The sequence below is a fragment of the Eutrigla gurnardus genome, assembly GCF_963514095.1.
Source record: "Eutrigla gurnardus genome assembly, chromosome: 14".
NCBI lineage: Eukaryota > Metazoa > Chordata > Actinopteri > Perciformes > Triglidae > Eutrigla > Eutrigla gurnardus.
The window spans coordinates 9,804,049-9,819,532 of record NC_139937.1 but is presented as its reverse complement, the minus strand read 5'-3'; the positions used below and the strand labels follow the sequence as shown (position 1 = coordinate 9,819,532).

The 15,484-nt window shown below is 40.5% G+C and overlaps 1 protein-coding gene across 3 annotated transcripts in view; it reads right to left on the bottom strand.

The window, feature by feature from the left end:
- The window catches only part of cobl (cordon-bleu WH2 repeat protein), a 50,898-nt gene extending 35,861 nt beyond the window's left edge, over positions 1 to 15,037 (bottom strand). Inside the window, exons 1-4 of one of the 3 annotated variants that reach the window (XM_084026657.1) lie at positions 14,878 to 15,037; positions 14,615 to 14,748; positions 2,877 to 3,071; positions 339 to 549 (exon numbers count right to left, since the gene is read on the bottom strand). In XM_084026657.1, coding sequence (XP_083882783.1) covers positions 339 to 549; positions 2,877 to 3,071; positions 14,615 to 14,643 — 435 coding nt within the window. In that variant the 5' untranslated portion in view covers positions 14,644 to 14,748; positions 14,878 to 15,037. The remainder of the gene's footprint in view (positions 1 to 338; positions 550 to 2,876; positions 3,072 to 14,614; positions 14,749 to 14,877) is intronic. The other 2 variants (XM_084026656.1, XM_084026658.1) reach the window with 2 other exon arrangements.
- Between the last annotated feature and the right edge of the window lie 447 nt (positions 15,038 to 15,484).

Sequence of the window (15,484 nt, the reverse complement as noted above, 5' to 3'; positions counted from 1 at the left end):
AGGGAGGGACGGACATTACATAGGGCTACAGGGTACGGAGATATGCATAGATTACACTATAGTAACTATTATATGAAGGGCCTTTTCACTGGCATTCTGCCAGTCTGTCTACATTCATCTATATTACAAAAAAACATGGATAACTTATTGTCATCATGTACACTTATTATTCATTTGCATTTATTTGTTGAAATTAGATGTCTTTGTCTCAAAACACACAAGAAGCCAAGCCTAAGACATGGGTAGGTTTTAAATATGCAATGATATTTATAAAATCCTAAATACAAAGCACACAAGGACATAAAGAGCATCCAGATGCAGGCTCCGCTCTAACTCACCTCTGGCACTTTGGGCGCTGGTCTGCGCACCACTTTCTCCTCCCAGACTTTCTCCTTGATGAGGACACAGGCCACGTTGAGGGAGCCCAGCAGTGCGTTGGGCTTGAACCCCAAATTGTGGCCCTCGGGCGACAGCAGCTCCAGGGTGTGCAGCGCTGGATTCAGGTGGTAGCGGCTACACAGCTCGACCAGCAAGTCCATCAGCGCCTTACTGAGAGAGGGAGAAAGCAGGGGGAGAGAGAAAGTGAAAGAGAGGGGGAACCGGGTGGGGAGGAGGGAGGAAGGGAGAGAGGGAGGGAGGGAGGGAGTTTGGAAGAAAGAAGCACAGGAGGAGATGAGGAGCAGGAGAGGAGATAAGGTTACACAGCCTGACTAGCTTTAGCTCTGCTAAAGAGAATTACTTCATACAACAAAAACAGAGACATACTTACAACTAATAGACCCAAGGGATATGATTTTAAACACTGAGCTGGTTTCACAGAAACACAATAGATTGAATGACGAGCATACTGATTTTCACATGAAGATTAAAGGGCTATCTGTTTCTAATGCTATATAAATATTTCTTGTCCATTTTGGACTGATGATGAGAGAATTTTACCATCTGAAAATGTTCATTAACACCAAAAGGCTATCCACATGATGACAAAAAGAAAAGGTTCAGAATTCAGAAGCGGTACGGTAACTCTTAGATTACTCCTCTGTCACAATATTGATAACGAGTGAAAATTACATTTTACAGATGTAGGACTAAAAGCAGAACATGAGCCTAAAATCATATCTTGTTCTTTGAAAAGATTCAGATTTAGTCTGGTTTATCTAGACAGAAACAAACAGCCTCCAGCAATCACATGGCAGACAAAACATAGTGACATGGAGAAATAATGACGCAGAGCACATGTTGATATGAAAAACGACCACAAAGCAGCTCTGAAGTCTGCTTCCATGCTGTGTGTGTCTGTGTGTGGGGGGTGCAGCTGATGAGAAGGCCTGCAGTACTACCTGTCAATCCTCAGATAAAGAAACCAAGAGACTGTCTCCAATGTTTTCTGGGAACAGCCAGATCAGATGACCGCACTGAGAGAGATACCACTACAAAGGACACCATTGACAATCACCAAAACGGCAATCTGCAATCATCGCAACCAGTGTTACTATGTGCGTTTTAAGATGATTTTGCATGTATGTAACAAGTCACAACATAATCAGTTTCCAAAAGGAAAGGTCCAATGTTGTACTAAATGTGTTGCATTGTAACCTGTGTTTCAATAATGATATATTAATTAATTATTAATTTTATATTCCAGGAAAATATGCACAAGGCATATACATATGGATTTGATTGAAAGAGTTCAGGTTGGGTAAACTGAAGGTTAAAAAGTTGTGGCTGAATTGTCTCCTGATTGGAATGTAATGTAAAAACTAAATATATAAATGATCTGTATCTTGAAGATGGTATTGCACTCAACATTTGGAGCAAAACTGCAGACTAAAAAGATACACATAGTGTTTAACTATAATTACATGTGTAGAACAGTAATTATCCTTAACCACAGCCACCAAAACCACTGTTACCCAAATTTATATTAGGTTTTTATTATAGTAGGTATTGCTATCTTCTTTCCAACTTGTTTAACTGCCCATGTTCACACAATAAACTGATTACAGGAGTGGTTGGGGGATGTGCTACTAGGCATCAGCTACTTATGACACATTTGTGCGTTTATGACCACATGAACTATCCCAGTGTCATGCTCTGATGTTGTTAGTGAGCCGAGTCAGGAGATGAATTGTAAATACAGCCCATCTAAAGCTAAAATGTAATATCATATGTTCCCTTCTGGAAAATTATCTCGGATGAGACTGTGATACGAACCGCAACCTTTTTAAATAGTTTCAACGAACCTCAAGCAGTTGGAAAAGGTTACCAAAATGTTCCACATGTTGAAGTGTAGAAAGTTCCCCTTATTAAGAAAACAACATACCAATTTACTTGTAATACTATTCAGAAGTCATCCACTGGCCTAAAGCTGAAGTTGGTCTATGGCCATTAAAAGAGCACCAAGTTTTTCTGTACTAGGGAGGCATCCCTGATTTTCTGCCCCAAAGGAGAGAACCTCATTAGGGCATTAGCAGGGCAGCCTTCATTTGGCAGCTCTCTGGGACAAAGCTTTTGCTGAGACTGGGAATGGGACCCCTTGACAAGGCCCCACTGACACGACAACCAAAAAAGACCTAGAAGCGATAAATGGGTCTCATATTGTTTGTCTGGTGGCGGGCCAGATAAGGTTACAATACAGTGAAATCATATTGTTCAGCTAAGCAATAGCCAAAATCCTATCCTAAATGTATAGATAAATAATTTCACATGGATATGAATGCATGCAAATTCTGGTCAAACAACATTGTTCACCAGCTAAAAGAAAATACTGTTACGAGACATTTAACAGCCAAATGCAAAGTAACAACAAGGCACATTAAACAAAAATAACTGTAAAAGGGGTGATACACTGTCTCTGCCCCTCTCTGCCCTCTCACCTGCCTTCCTCAGTGACAGAAGTCTGGTATCCCTGTGGTAGGGTGAGCTGTAAATCCACTGTGGGCCTCAGCATGTTTTCCTTGGCGTCCATGTCTGATGTCCCACCCCCATCGGGCACAGTGTTTCTGAAGATGTTGCGCGGGGCGGGTAGAGGGACCTGTGGCGGAGGTGGGGCACGTGCCTTCATTCTCCTCCTGGGAGATGACAAAGGGAAGATACATTACATATTATTAACTTTATTATAGTTTCCTACATTGCACTTTGGTTAACATGTAGGACTTTAGCAAAGTATGTTCAAAACAAAACAGCATCACATGTTGTACTTGAATATCAGATTTACAATTCACAAATCAATTCATTATCTGATCCATCAAGGACATAAAATTTGATTAAGTCAAGTAAGTCAGAAAAAACCTGTTTTCATTTCATTCTGACTAATTTCTATTAAGTCTCTCATTACATGATTTAAATTATGTAGATAAACTTGGTTTGTCCGAAACACGTTTGCCTTGGTTACACAACACAACAACGTAATGAGCACAACCCAATACCACCACCTCAGGAGCAGCCTGAATGCCAGTTACTTTATTCTGTTTCTGTGACACAAACTTGCTTTTGTTGATCTAGCCCTGAGCTGCTGCTTATTCAATCTGTTTAACACATGTAAATAACAATTTATTCATTAATATCACCCTCTCTAATATCACTCCTAAACACTCATACGTTTAGAAAATACTGTAGTGTCACATCATTTCTGCTTTCAAAAACTTTAAGGAAAATGTCCTGCAATAATAATAAGTTTCAACAGTCAGGTAATGCAAAAGCGACCGAAACCATCTGATAACATTGGAATTTTAGTATTGTAAACACATTTTAGAGCATCAAAACCAAATCAAAACAGCGATATTTAGAAGGTCATAAGACATTTGCTTGGCTCATACCATTCATAATTGAAATGTTGACAATAGCATAGCTCTATGAAAACCCGAAACAACAGATAAGAACACACACCACACTTTAACGACAGCTCCTATGGACGGAGAAGTGCCAGATGTCAATGACATGCTGGTGACGAAATGCTGCTATCTGCACATTTGACCTCAACCCAACACAAACTGTACTTGGCCTGACAGACACAGCTGACTGGACAGAAATCAAACATTTCATTCCATTAACAACGGTGAACAGCTATTCTATAAGCACGCATTTCAGCATGCACTCTCCCTCTCTCTCTCTGTCTCCACGGCACAAATATTAACCTTAGATAAGAAAAGTTAAACATCCCACTCACGTGAAAAAGAAAAAAAAAACACTCCTTGTCTTGATTAAGGGTTTCCAAAAGAGCAATAAGTGACAGGCTGTTTATAAATCAAGCTCCAAGGATTAGGGCACACTCATGGGAAGAATGTGTGTGTATTATCCAGTATCCCTTAAAGTACTCCTGCCCAGCGTAAAGGTGAGGAGAGCGGGGCGTTGGAAGAATGCAGATGAACATCAACAGCGCGGTGAGTGGACTCTAACCTGGCTACGGTTAACCATTAACGGCTAAGTCGGATATCAACATACTCTCACCCACACGACCCATAGTGTCATTGACTCATTATGCAATGCAGAAAGTGCTTTTTCATTGGATGCATCATGGGATAACAGGCTGTACTTCAGGGTTTTACAGCGTTCATCATAATCTAGTCAGGAGTCTAATAGCAGTGCTTATCAATTAATAACTGCAAGGTGCTCTGACTACACTGAAGGAAATTACTTTCAAGAGTCATAAGAGATCTGTGAATGTAAAATGTTTGGATTTTTTGAGTGAGTCTGTGTTTTTTCTTTTTTCGAACGGAAACTGGACTCAGTGAAACGGTGGTACTGGGACCCAGCCAGGTTTAACACAGTCAGCTAGTATACTTCCCTCCCTCCTGCTCGCTGTTCGTCTCACCATAACGTCCACTCTCCCTCTCTCTCTCTCTAACAGGCACAAAGACTCCTTTAGGAAAAGCCTCGACTCCCACAGAGTGAGAATGAGCCAGCCTCGACAGTGAGAGTTACAAATGGGCTCACACACACACACACACACACACACACACACACACACACACGCACACACGCACACACACACACACGGTTACTAATGGATCTTCAGAACCACTCAGTTCTTTTCACTTGACTGAACAGCATTAACAAGGACATGTTTCTTTCACATTCCTTTTAAATCTGTCAAGGCTTGAGGTATTTATCACATTGAAATTAACTTTTTTTTTAAAGTTTCAACAGGCTAACAGGCTAGATGGTGAATTATTTTCCAACTGCCAAAGGTGCTGTAGACTCATGTGGTCTAAAATCAACCAGGGCAAAAGGAGAGCAGCCATGAAGCCACAAAGTGAAAAAGGATAACAGAAATGGAATTTGCTGTTCACACAGGGAAGCAAATATAATACAACAACGAATAACCTTTTGGTGAACTTGCTTGATTTGGTAAAAGCATCCATGTCTCCCCCAGAAGATTATTTGCACACATACAATATATAGATGTTTGTTTTCATGTTGTATGTTTTGAGATCGTTACAGGTGAGTTGTGCATATTTTGCATCAGTCACAAAAAATGTAGTCCATGTATGTTGAAAAATGTTTTATGTATAACAGTGAATATAAATTTGACTTGTCCTATATTCCCCAGCAAAGAAAAGCTACAGAAATCATGTTTTCACAAATATAATGGAGTTGCGTAGAAGCAGCTGTTAATTTAAAACAATTAGTTACAAAAACTATAGCAGAAACGGCAACACCTGTCAGGCCGATCAACATTTCTCAAAAGCAGGGCATGCTCAGAACATCACCAAGGCCTATAGACATAGTTAATTCGATTAGCCCCGGCACCATTATTATTTTCCTCAGATATATTAATAATGATAATTATAATGCCACTATGGCAATCACTTGAATTTTCAAAGGCCACTAAATTGTTTTGCCTGCCAAACAACTCTATGTCAACACTTTAGAATTGTAAACACTGAGACAGTAGTGCTAGTTTTGGTTTAGTTGGTTTGATATGGACATCACAGTAACGTTAGAATAGTAACATACATGTACGCTCAAGGACATTCATTAAAGGTCAATCATCCAAAACCCTGGTGTGTGTTAGGGGTTAAGTGAGCAGGGATACCACAGTGTAGATGCTGATCATGCTGGGAAGACTTTGAAGCCATCTTCACCCAAATAGACATAGAAGGGTTTTGACTGAATAAAAGACTGCAATATTTGATCAAATATTAAGTAAATAAGAACTAAAAACCTTCCGGTGAAATTAAGGTTCTCGTCAACATGGCATCATCAATTATAAACGTACCTTTGTAAGTAGACGTAAGCCCACACACCCCACCTGTCATCCTATGTTGTTGTCTGTCTGCTAGTCTCTTTAACAGATTAGTCTGACTGTCAGCGTGTCTGTGTCTGTGTGTGTGTGTCTGTGTATTTTTACAGTGAGTGTACGTACTTCCTTCATGACCCTAATACAACCACACCTTCCTGATCAAGTCACTTGGAATAAATCAAGCCTGGACGTGTGAAAAGGACGTTGTTTGTGTTTGTGCACAGATAGATCAATGTGAATGCAGTAAAGATGAAAACGGCACACATTTAAAACAGGATGTAAGCAAAAATGATATGCTCTTCAAATTACAAGCTTTGCGAGAGCAGCACCACTGAAATCCATGGACGTCAGAGTCAGATTACTGCTGTTAGTTGGTCAAATTAAATAACATAAACACTGCTTAGACACACTGCAGGCTATCTTAAGGTTTTCGCTTGGAAAAGAAGTAGTGACTTATTTTATTCCAGTTATGGAAACACCGCCTGAACATTTCCATCTCTTGAAGGTCTTATAAAAAAAAGAATGGAATATATTAGTTTATGCTCTGAAGTGTGCTGTCAGCACAATCCCCACCAAAACAAATTCCTTTGACAAGTGGTCCCTTTCTTTGTTGAAAGCTGTTTTCTGCTATTCCTACTGCCTGCTAATATTCTCTTGAGCCTTAAAACCAATCAGATAACACTTTATTGAATTATTGTGTGTTTTTGATATTTTATTCATTTCGAGGCTCCAGTCAGCAATTCCAATATAGCGGTCAGCCTGTTACTACAATGCAATGCTGCAGAAGGCTATAAATAGGACTGCATGAGAAGTATTGTGATGAACGGATTGGACAACTCTAAACAACAGTCTGCTGTGGATGTGGGTAAATCAAACTATTATGATTTAAGGTAGCAGACGGAGCCACAGTGAGAAAGTCAGTCAGAGAGAGACAGTATAGACAGCCAAACGTGTCCCAAATCAGAGACATGGAGAATCCCATCAGATGTCTGTACACTTAAACAATGAGCCACTATCCTATCCCCCAATAAAGACAACCAACTGGGAATGTAGTAGATTAACTGGACAAAAACACAGAACAGACTGACCTACATTCCCCATGACATGCTTTTTGTTTTCTGAACAATGGATGAAACCAAAACTAAAACAAAAAACAAAAAAAAACACCCATATGACTGACATAAACACTGCTTAAGACATGATTTCAACTGTACTGACACATAAGAAGACTCTACCAAAGGTTGACTGTCTTCAACACACACAAACCAAGGCCACACGAGTAACCTTTTCTAAAAGCTAGAAGGTTGGTGTTACATATCTAGATCTAGTCTGTCCTGTCAAACAGACATCCTGCTATGTATTCAAAGCAGAAATTAGAGTGCTCCTAGAACTTTGTCGTTAGCATCTAAAAGGTTTTCTGTTCGGAGAAACATGATCGTCCTCTATAAATCAACCTTTCATTTCCCGTCAATGGATTCAAAAGACAATTGGACAACTATAAAAATCAGCTGTGATAATAATAATAATCTGTAATCAGATGGAAAACGGGGTTGGCTATCAATAGCAAAGCTGATGGTTTGATCCTTGGACCCTGAACTCTACATTCTTGAGCAAGGCACTGAACCCAAAAGTAGGGATTGCAGTGATCTGCTTTTTAGTCCCCATACTGATAGAGATACCTGGGTTTGGTTATCGGCCAATACAGAGAACCGATTCGATAGCAGTGTTTTATTAATAAGCTGCTGTATGCCTCTCTGAGTGGAAGTGACTGGAATCATTCTTTAAATAAGGCAATATTCAGCTTGACTTAAAGATTGCTTTCTTAACTTTGCTAAACAAAATAAAGAAGTACAAAGAAATACATTTACTGAATTGTTATTTATTAAAAAAATGGAATCTGATCCTAGGTTGGCCTGTAGTCACCAATCTATTTGGGTCAGTATCGGGCAAATATCTTCCAGACCACAACCATCCACTGACATGGCAGCACACACACTTGTGTGTCTGTGAGCACACTTGAGTTTTAATCTCCCGTTGTGAATTGACAGAGTGAATGATACACATCCTGGACCCTGAGCCACTCCCCTGACACTCACGTACACTGTCCTGATACCTCGCCAACATTCCCCTCTGGTGTCACGGTGTCCCTATGGCAACCTATATTTATACTCCTTGACTGCGGAAGAGTGCAGACCTCAGTTTAGTAGCAGCTGTCGATTTTGGATGAATGCACACAGTGACCCAGAGAAAGAGAAATATGCAGGAGGGAAAGCAAGGGGAAGACAGAAAGAAGAGTGTGAATAACTGGATTGAGTATTGCCTACAGTATTGTGAGTATTGGAGACATATGAGCCCAGTAAAGCATTTGTTTAAAGTTGCTAGGCACACAACGTCTATCAACATAATTATGCCTTCATGCTCATATTACCAGCCATGTGGTTCAAAAACCCAACCCTACTCTGTATTCACACTACAGAGGTGGTCCGCCACAACCTCACCACCATCTCGCCCCCATAGCTAAAGCCGGGTAGGAAAAAATACAGTCGAGCGATTGAAAAGATGTCTAGCTCACTATCGTTGTAGAGAAGAGAAAAATATGGCCAGATTTAAAAGATACAACATACAAAAATAATATTTTTTGTATCCATTAATGCAGGGAGAGCTTATGATTCATGATCAACTAATTGAAGATGATGATTTTTTCCACTAAAAAGGATGTTCACTTATCTATGATGCAATAAAGATAGTTGTTTCTTAACAAAAAGTCATTTTAAGAGTTAAGGCATATGTCGATGATTATCTGGATAATATCGTGAATCACAATTATTTTGGCCAGGATAATGGTGGCATACAATTTTCATATCGTCCCGTGCCTATCCCTGAGTTTAAACAAATGTGTCGAGTCCTCGTAAAACATTTGCAAATGACACATAACGTGCATGAGATAAAAAAGATGGGGGCCCATTCATTAAAAAAAAAAAGCTCCATAGCGCTACTAGAAGTGTGAAAACTCCACTGGGAACCTTTAACAATGCTGCAGTGTGGATAAATGCAGTATACTTACAGGGATACAGGGATGGCGTCACAACATTAACATACAAAAGATAACCTGCAGGGTCCGATTTTGACAACACCCTTCCACAGGAATAGGTTGATATAACTCAACACATAATTGTCTAAAATGAATAAAGCTCCTAAAGTTATATGGTCAACATGGTCCTCAGCATTAGACTTGAAATGTTTTATCAGGTTGCATGCAACGTTTACCCGATTAGAACAATCAGGTTAGAGCTTGGCACAATCTGTTCAACAGGAGTGCAGAGGAGTCAGTAACAGTAACTCAGTATCCCGTGGGAGAAAAAAAGACAATACAGCACCTCGGGTGCTAATAGAATTGTTACTCATTGGGATCAATTAGGTTGCTTACACCTTTCGGAGATTTGAAGGGTTTACTTTGTATTGCAATGACCTAAGGTTAGGTCAGTCACCGGTGATGCAGGAGTATCTGTTTCACAGCTACTTACAGAAAAGAAATCCACTTACTGTAACAGCACCCACCCCACCCTCTCCTCCTCCACCTCCACCCCTCTTGACACATTTAGTCATCTTGTCCTCTTGTGACCACTGACACAGGCACGCTGTGACAGAATAACACAAGACATATTCCAAGGGAACAATAATTCTCCAAGAATAGGAGCAGGAAACTGACTTGCCTTTCTGTCTGAACAGCGGGAAAAAAACATATTTTTTTCTGAGGCCTTACTTGACCAAATATAATTGACACTTCTGTTGTCAAGAAATATTTCCAATCTTTACTTAACACTTCAGTTGTTTCAAGCCATTTAGTCTATTTCATCTTCTCCAGCCATTCCTTAATTACTGAGGTGAATGTATGGAGTGACACGTATAATGGGCTACCTGTGTATTCCTGAACAATCATAGACAAAACAAGTCTTTGTAAAGTCCATTACATTTTGAGTTAAGATCAGGCCAATGTACACTCAAGTAATGACGTAATTCCTTTGGCAGTCCATGTGTTATCAGTTAATTTACTTAACTATTGATCCTCTGGCATTTCAAATCAATCCTCCAATCTTGATATCAAAGCAAAAACTGCTGTCCTAAAGATTTATTTATTAATACAAGTATTCTAATCTCTTGAGGGAAGATAAACAAATCACTAATTGAGTCACATAAGCATTTGTGTGGGTGGCAAACAGGCCCATAGCAAAGGGAGGACAGAGAAGAAAAGGGAAGGAGGGATAATGAGGCTTGGTGAGAGGGAGGGATGAGGAAGCTCAGGTGGCACAATGCCCCATATGGCTGGATAGCAACAACAAAATAAATAGAAATGGGGAGATGGGTGGAGTCTAACATCAGAAAAGAAAGGGGGGAGAGGGGGAATGCAGGAGCAGAACAGCAGGAAATAATAATTAGTCTGTTCACTATTCCCTAAGTTGCTTGTTCAATTAGAGAGAGCTCCTGCTGGAGAAACAAAAAGAAAAACATGTATGTTCCAGATATTGTTGGCTTTCAGCAGTCAGGCACAGCTTATAAAGCACGCCAGGGTCTTTTAATTTGAAAGACATAAAAACAACACAAAAAGCTACAGTAACATATCTTTGATAAGGTCATCGTTTTTGTGGGAAAAGAGGACAAATGTCATAAGCTTGCACTTTTACCATACCATCGGGTAATAGGAAAATATTTGTAGCACTCATTGATGCCCTTTTCATAGAAAGACAACCACGCCATCATAATAACTTGAAAAGGTCACTTGTTGATTACTGACATGTTGGCAGCTTATACTTTGTTTTCTCTATCATGGAGATAGCAGCGGTGTTAAAAGGTTCAACATGTGCAGAACCATCACAACTTGCAAGAGTAAGTGCACTCTGCCACCTCTACCTTATCAGGCGATGCCACCGCTATGGCACGTCAGTGGGTGTTAGAGGAGCCTGTCCAGTCTGCAACACACACATACAGCCAGACTGTCTTCCTCTCTGACAAACCCACATACCAGTGACTAACATATGACTGCGGGCTTCCAGAAATAAATCTGAGCAGCCCCTAACAGCTGCATGAGACAGATACAGTGTACTACGGACAGACACTTGAGACTGATATACCTTGTTGGTGAAGGTTGGCAAATAGCAACACAAAAAAAGGTAGTGGGGCCTAAGGAACACAACACAGCCAGTCTAGATATCTCAAATGTTTCTGATGTATCATGACATCCACATTCATTAAATCATTAATTAAACTTATTGCCATCCCACATGGAACAAATGTTAACAACCACCAGCTTTATCATACACTGACGTCTTATTAAACCCATACATACAGCAAAGGTTACACCGTGCTTTTCATCTTGAGTGCACTTTGGTCAAGCTTCTATCCGTGAGGATCAAGCTTGTGGAAGCATTGAGTCCACACCCTCTCTATTTAAAAATCAGGATGGCCTGTGAAGTGAATGCGGACATTACCAGATACATTACATACTGTTCCGCTGCCAACAATGCATAGCCTCACAAATGCGCTCCCACTTGCTTATCTCAGTTTTCACAGGAGTTAAATTTAACTCATCAAAGCAGTAACTCTAAATATCCAGATGTGACCACACACACCAAAACAGTTCCATCTTTGCAAAAATTAAATACATTATAGTCTTCAAGAGGATGGGAAAAAAAGAGGGAACTCCCTTAGTTATCAGGGCTGAACTCATGGCTGACCACCTTGATCTTCTAAATAGAGAGGATTTTTTGAAAGATACGGGGGGCAACATTATCTTACAATACCTAGTCCCTCCCAGAGTATTTTAAGAAACCATATGGACTGACAGACACACATGGTATTCAAATACTATGCAAAGGGTGACACTGACATTAAAAGATACAGTCCAGGGGAGCACGGCGTCAACTTAATTAGCATTTACACTGCAGATAGCACGCGATGTTGATATCCCTCCACACACACAGAGCTCATGAGTGCACACGGGCAAACAGGGCAGCTGGTAGGCAATAATTATCTCTGGGTGTGTGCTCAGCTGAAGAGAAACGGACAGTTATTGTAATCCCATACTGTATTTATCTGTGAGATCTGCAAGGCCGGTCTTCCTGTGGGGGAGTTTTAAAACTGAATAGGCCCAGAAATAAGGCTACCACAAACAACAGATGTATTTCAAATAAAACACGTGACCTACCAACAGGGAGGCAGATGGCAGTCCAAATCATGTCGGAAGACGTTGAGGCTTCTATTTTTCTACTTTTTGCACTTCATGAGGCACTTATGGGGTAAAATCTAGAGAAAAGGAGCCAAGCATGTGTGGCGATAAATGGCAACAAATGTGTTTGTGAATGCTGTGAGTTTATTTGAAGCTGAAGATGAATTTTGAGCAGCTCCCTCTTAATTCTTTGATCATATATTTATATTAGTCTACCTTGGATGGGATACTAAAAGGAAGAAGGGATCTACATTAATCACAGGCTTCTGGACTAACGCTCACTCAACACACACAAACACCAGGTCCAGACATGTAGAGGACAGCACCAGTGTGCTAATTAAGGCTACTGCGTATGCTGCAGACTATACAGAGGACTATAACTACAAAATGCACCATACAAGATGCTCAGACTCCCAAAGGACCAAAACATTAATCAGGAAAAGGTTCAAGTAATTTCAAGTGCAACAAACACATAAAAAAAAACAAGGTTAAGGGAAATGATTAATTGCTTCAGGTGTGGAAGCAAGCTGCCAAAATGTAAATAATCTTGATCCCAAAGCACTATGAGGAATCAGTCATTTATTCTCACGGAGGGGATGAAGTTGCCTTTTATTTTTCATGCTCTTATAAAGATCAGAACTAAAGCTTAATTCAGGCTACTTTTCCACCGCTCCTGAAGTACACACTCTGGCTTTCTAATCCCTGACACACATTCACACACACAGGTCAGATTTCCATGTCCAGGTACAAACAAATTTCATTTCCCTGAAAAGAGCAGTCTCTTCCCTCCTCATTTGCCTGCTTAGTGACCGTGGTGTGAACGAGTGCATGCGTGTGTGATATGGATATGTACCTTTTATGAGCTGAGTTTCATTAGGACTGGGCAATGTAGTAAAGTAGCTACTCCCTGTGAGATGACGAAAGAGAGATCAAAACACAAAGGGAGTTGTCATGGTGATTTATATGGACAGAAATGTCAAACACTAACTAGATAGAAAAGAGAGAAAAAAAAAGGCATTTTTGGTCCACTGCCAGCTGAGTCGGTGAACAATCTACTTCGCAATTTGGCCAAAAAGCTCTTGAGTGTCTGAAATCAATGTGTGTAAGAGTATCCGGTTAAGGGGACCTTTACTTGAAAGATCAGAGAAAGAGACCGAAACTTAATTCAAATCACCAACACTCCACCAGTATCACACCCTACTCGTGTTGCCACTGAAGGACGCCAGTTTTTTGCTATATTACAGGTGCGACTGAGCCTTCAGCACACACCTACATAAGGAGTGATTTAGATGGTCCCGGAGAGCTAACGCATGATAGATGAAAGGTGTGAGCCGTCTGAAAACGAGGGCAGGCCACACAGAACCTCTGTGTTAAACGATAATCACAAGGCTGACTTAAGGATTGATGAAGTCAGCAACGTTTGTCTCCGTAGTACACAGCTATTACCACAAGTAGCACCCACGCAGCACACAATTATACTGATGCAGTGAGGATGCTGGGGTATTTTTTCAAGTGCCTGGGTAGATGTTTTTCCATGCAATCGCTACAGCATGGAATAAAAAAAAAACTGCCCTCACAGCTGCTGCTGTGATGGAAGCAGTAAAGACACAAGCTTCAGCCACACCCCAAACAACTAACCTAAAAACACAGTCTGGTCGTTGCTGTTGTTGTTGGCCATGTTTCTCTTCAACTGTACTGCTGCACCATGCTCTGCTCCAGGGTTGTCCATGCTTATTGTGTGGCAGAGAGACAGCAGGCAACAGGAGGGCAGGCCGGTCTGGCTGCTGGAACCCTCTCTGTGTTGCCACTAGTTACTACACAAATGCTGTTTAAGTGTTTGTCATGGGGCTGCAACAGTGCAACAGTAGTGTGGCCCAATTAGGCGCTTCATTGGCGAGTGACATTCCTGTTTTAAGAAAAATAACTCACAAATATGCGTCCAAGTACACGTTTCGTTGAAATATTAATAAAGGTCACATGAGGTCAAATAACAATGCCACGAGAACCAAAAGGTATTGATACAGGTAGTAGACTGACGCGATAAACGTCACATTGATGATTGAGATGAATTATCTAGAAAATTCGGATGATGAAGACGAATATAAGTAATTTGTAATAGTCCGTTATTATTGTTTTTGTGGACTTACCCTGAAGGCGGTTTTGAGGACTCATTCATTGCAGTGATCCAACTTCAGACGATATCGGTAACTCTCGAGTCGGTTCCCCCTCCAAAAAATCCGCTGTTGCTCTTAAACTTGGTGGATATCCATAACGCTTTCACCTGCGAGTTCGCACGACAGACACAAATTCATTTGCTGCCCACGTCGTTTTCTAACACGTCTCAACAAATAAATACTTTGTATTTGTTTTTTTTTTGGCAAGACAACGACAACTTTGTATTTTCTCTTACAGGTCCAACAAGTGACAGCGCGCAGAGATGACAATCCAGAGGGACCCGAAGCACAAAGACCGCAAAGTGAACGTGAAGGCAAACTGCACACTAAGTCCATAAATGTTGATTATTTCAACTTCAAACAAAAATCTGTATCACGGAAACATTATCATGGACGGAGTAACTTGTCAAATCCACTTGATATAATCTTCGCAGTCCCCTCCCGGTTGATTTTCCCTCGAGCATTGTCAAGACAACGAAATTCACAAATGTAACGTCCGGTATGACATTTCAGAATAAGAGCTCATAAACGAAATTCATTTAACGAGGAATATATTCCCTCAATGTTGTTTATTGGACTAGCTTATACTCCATATTACCTATTTTACAAGCAAACCTAAGCACTTGATGTGTTGAAAAGTACAGACGGAGATTATATAGGATAGAGGATATAGCCAACATGGGGGTTACAGCTCAGAGATGGCGTTCAGTGTTCTTGTTAATCCATTAAATTGTACGTGACTTCGTGTGTTTTAACACAACGTGCAAATGTTAAGATTGGGCTTCATTTTGGAAAGCAGTTGTTTACATGTTTCTGTGTTTTGCTGCTGCGTCTGTCTAACTT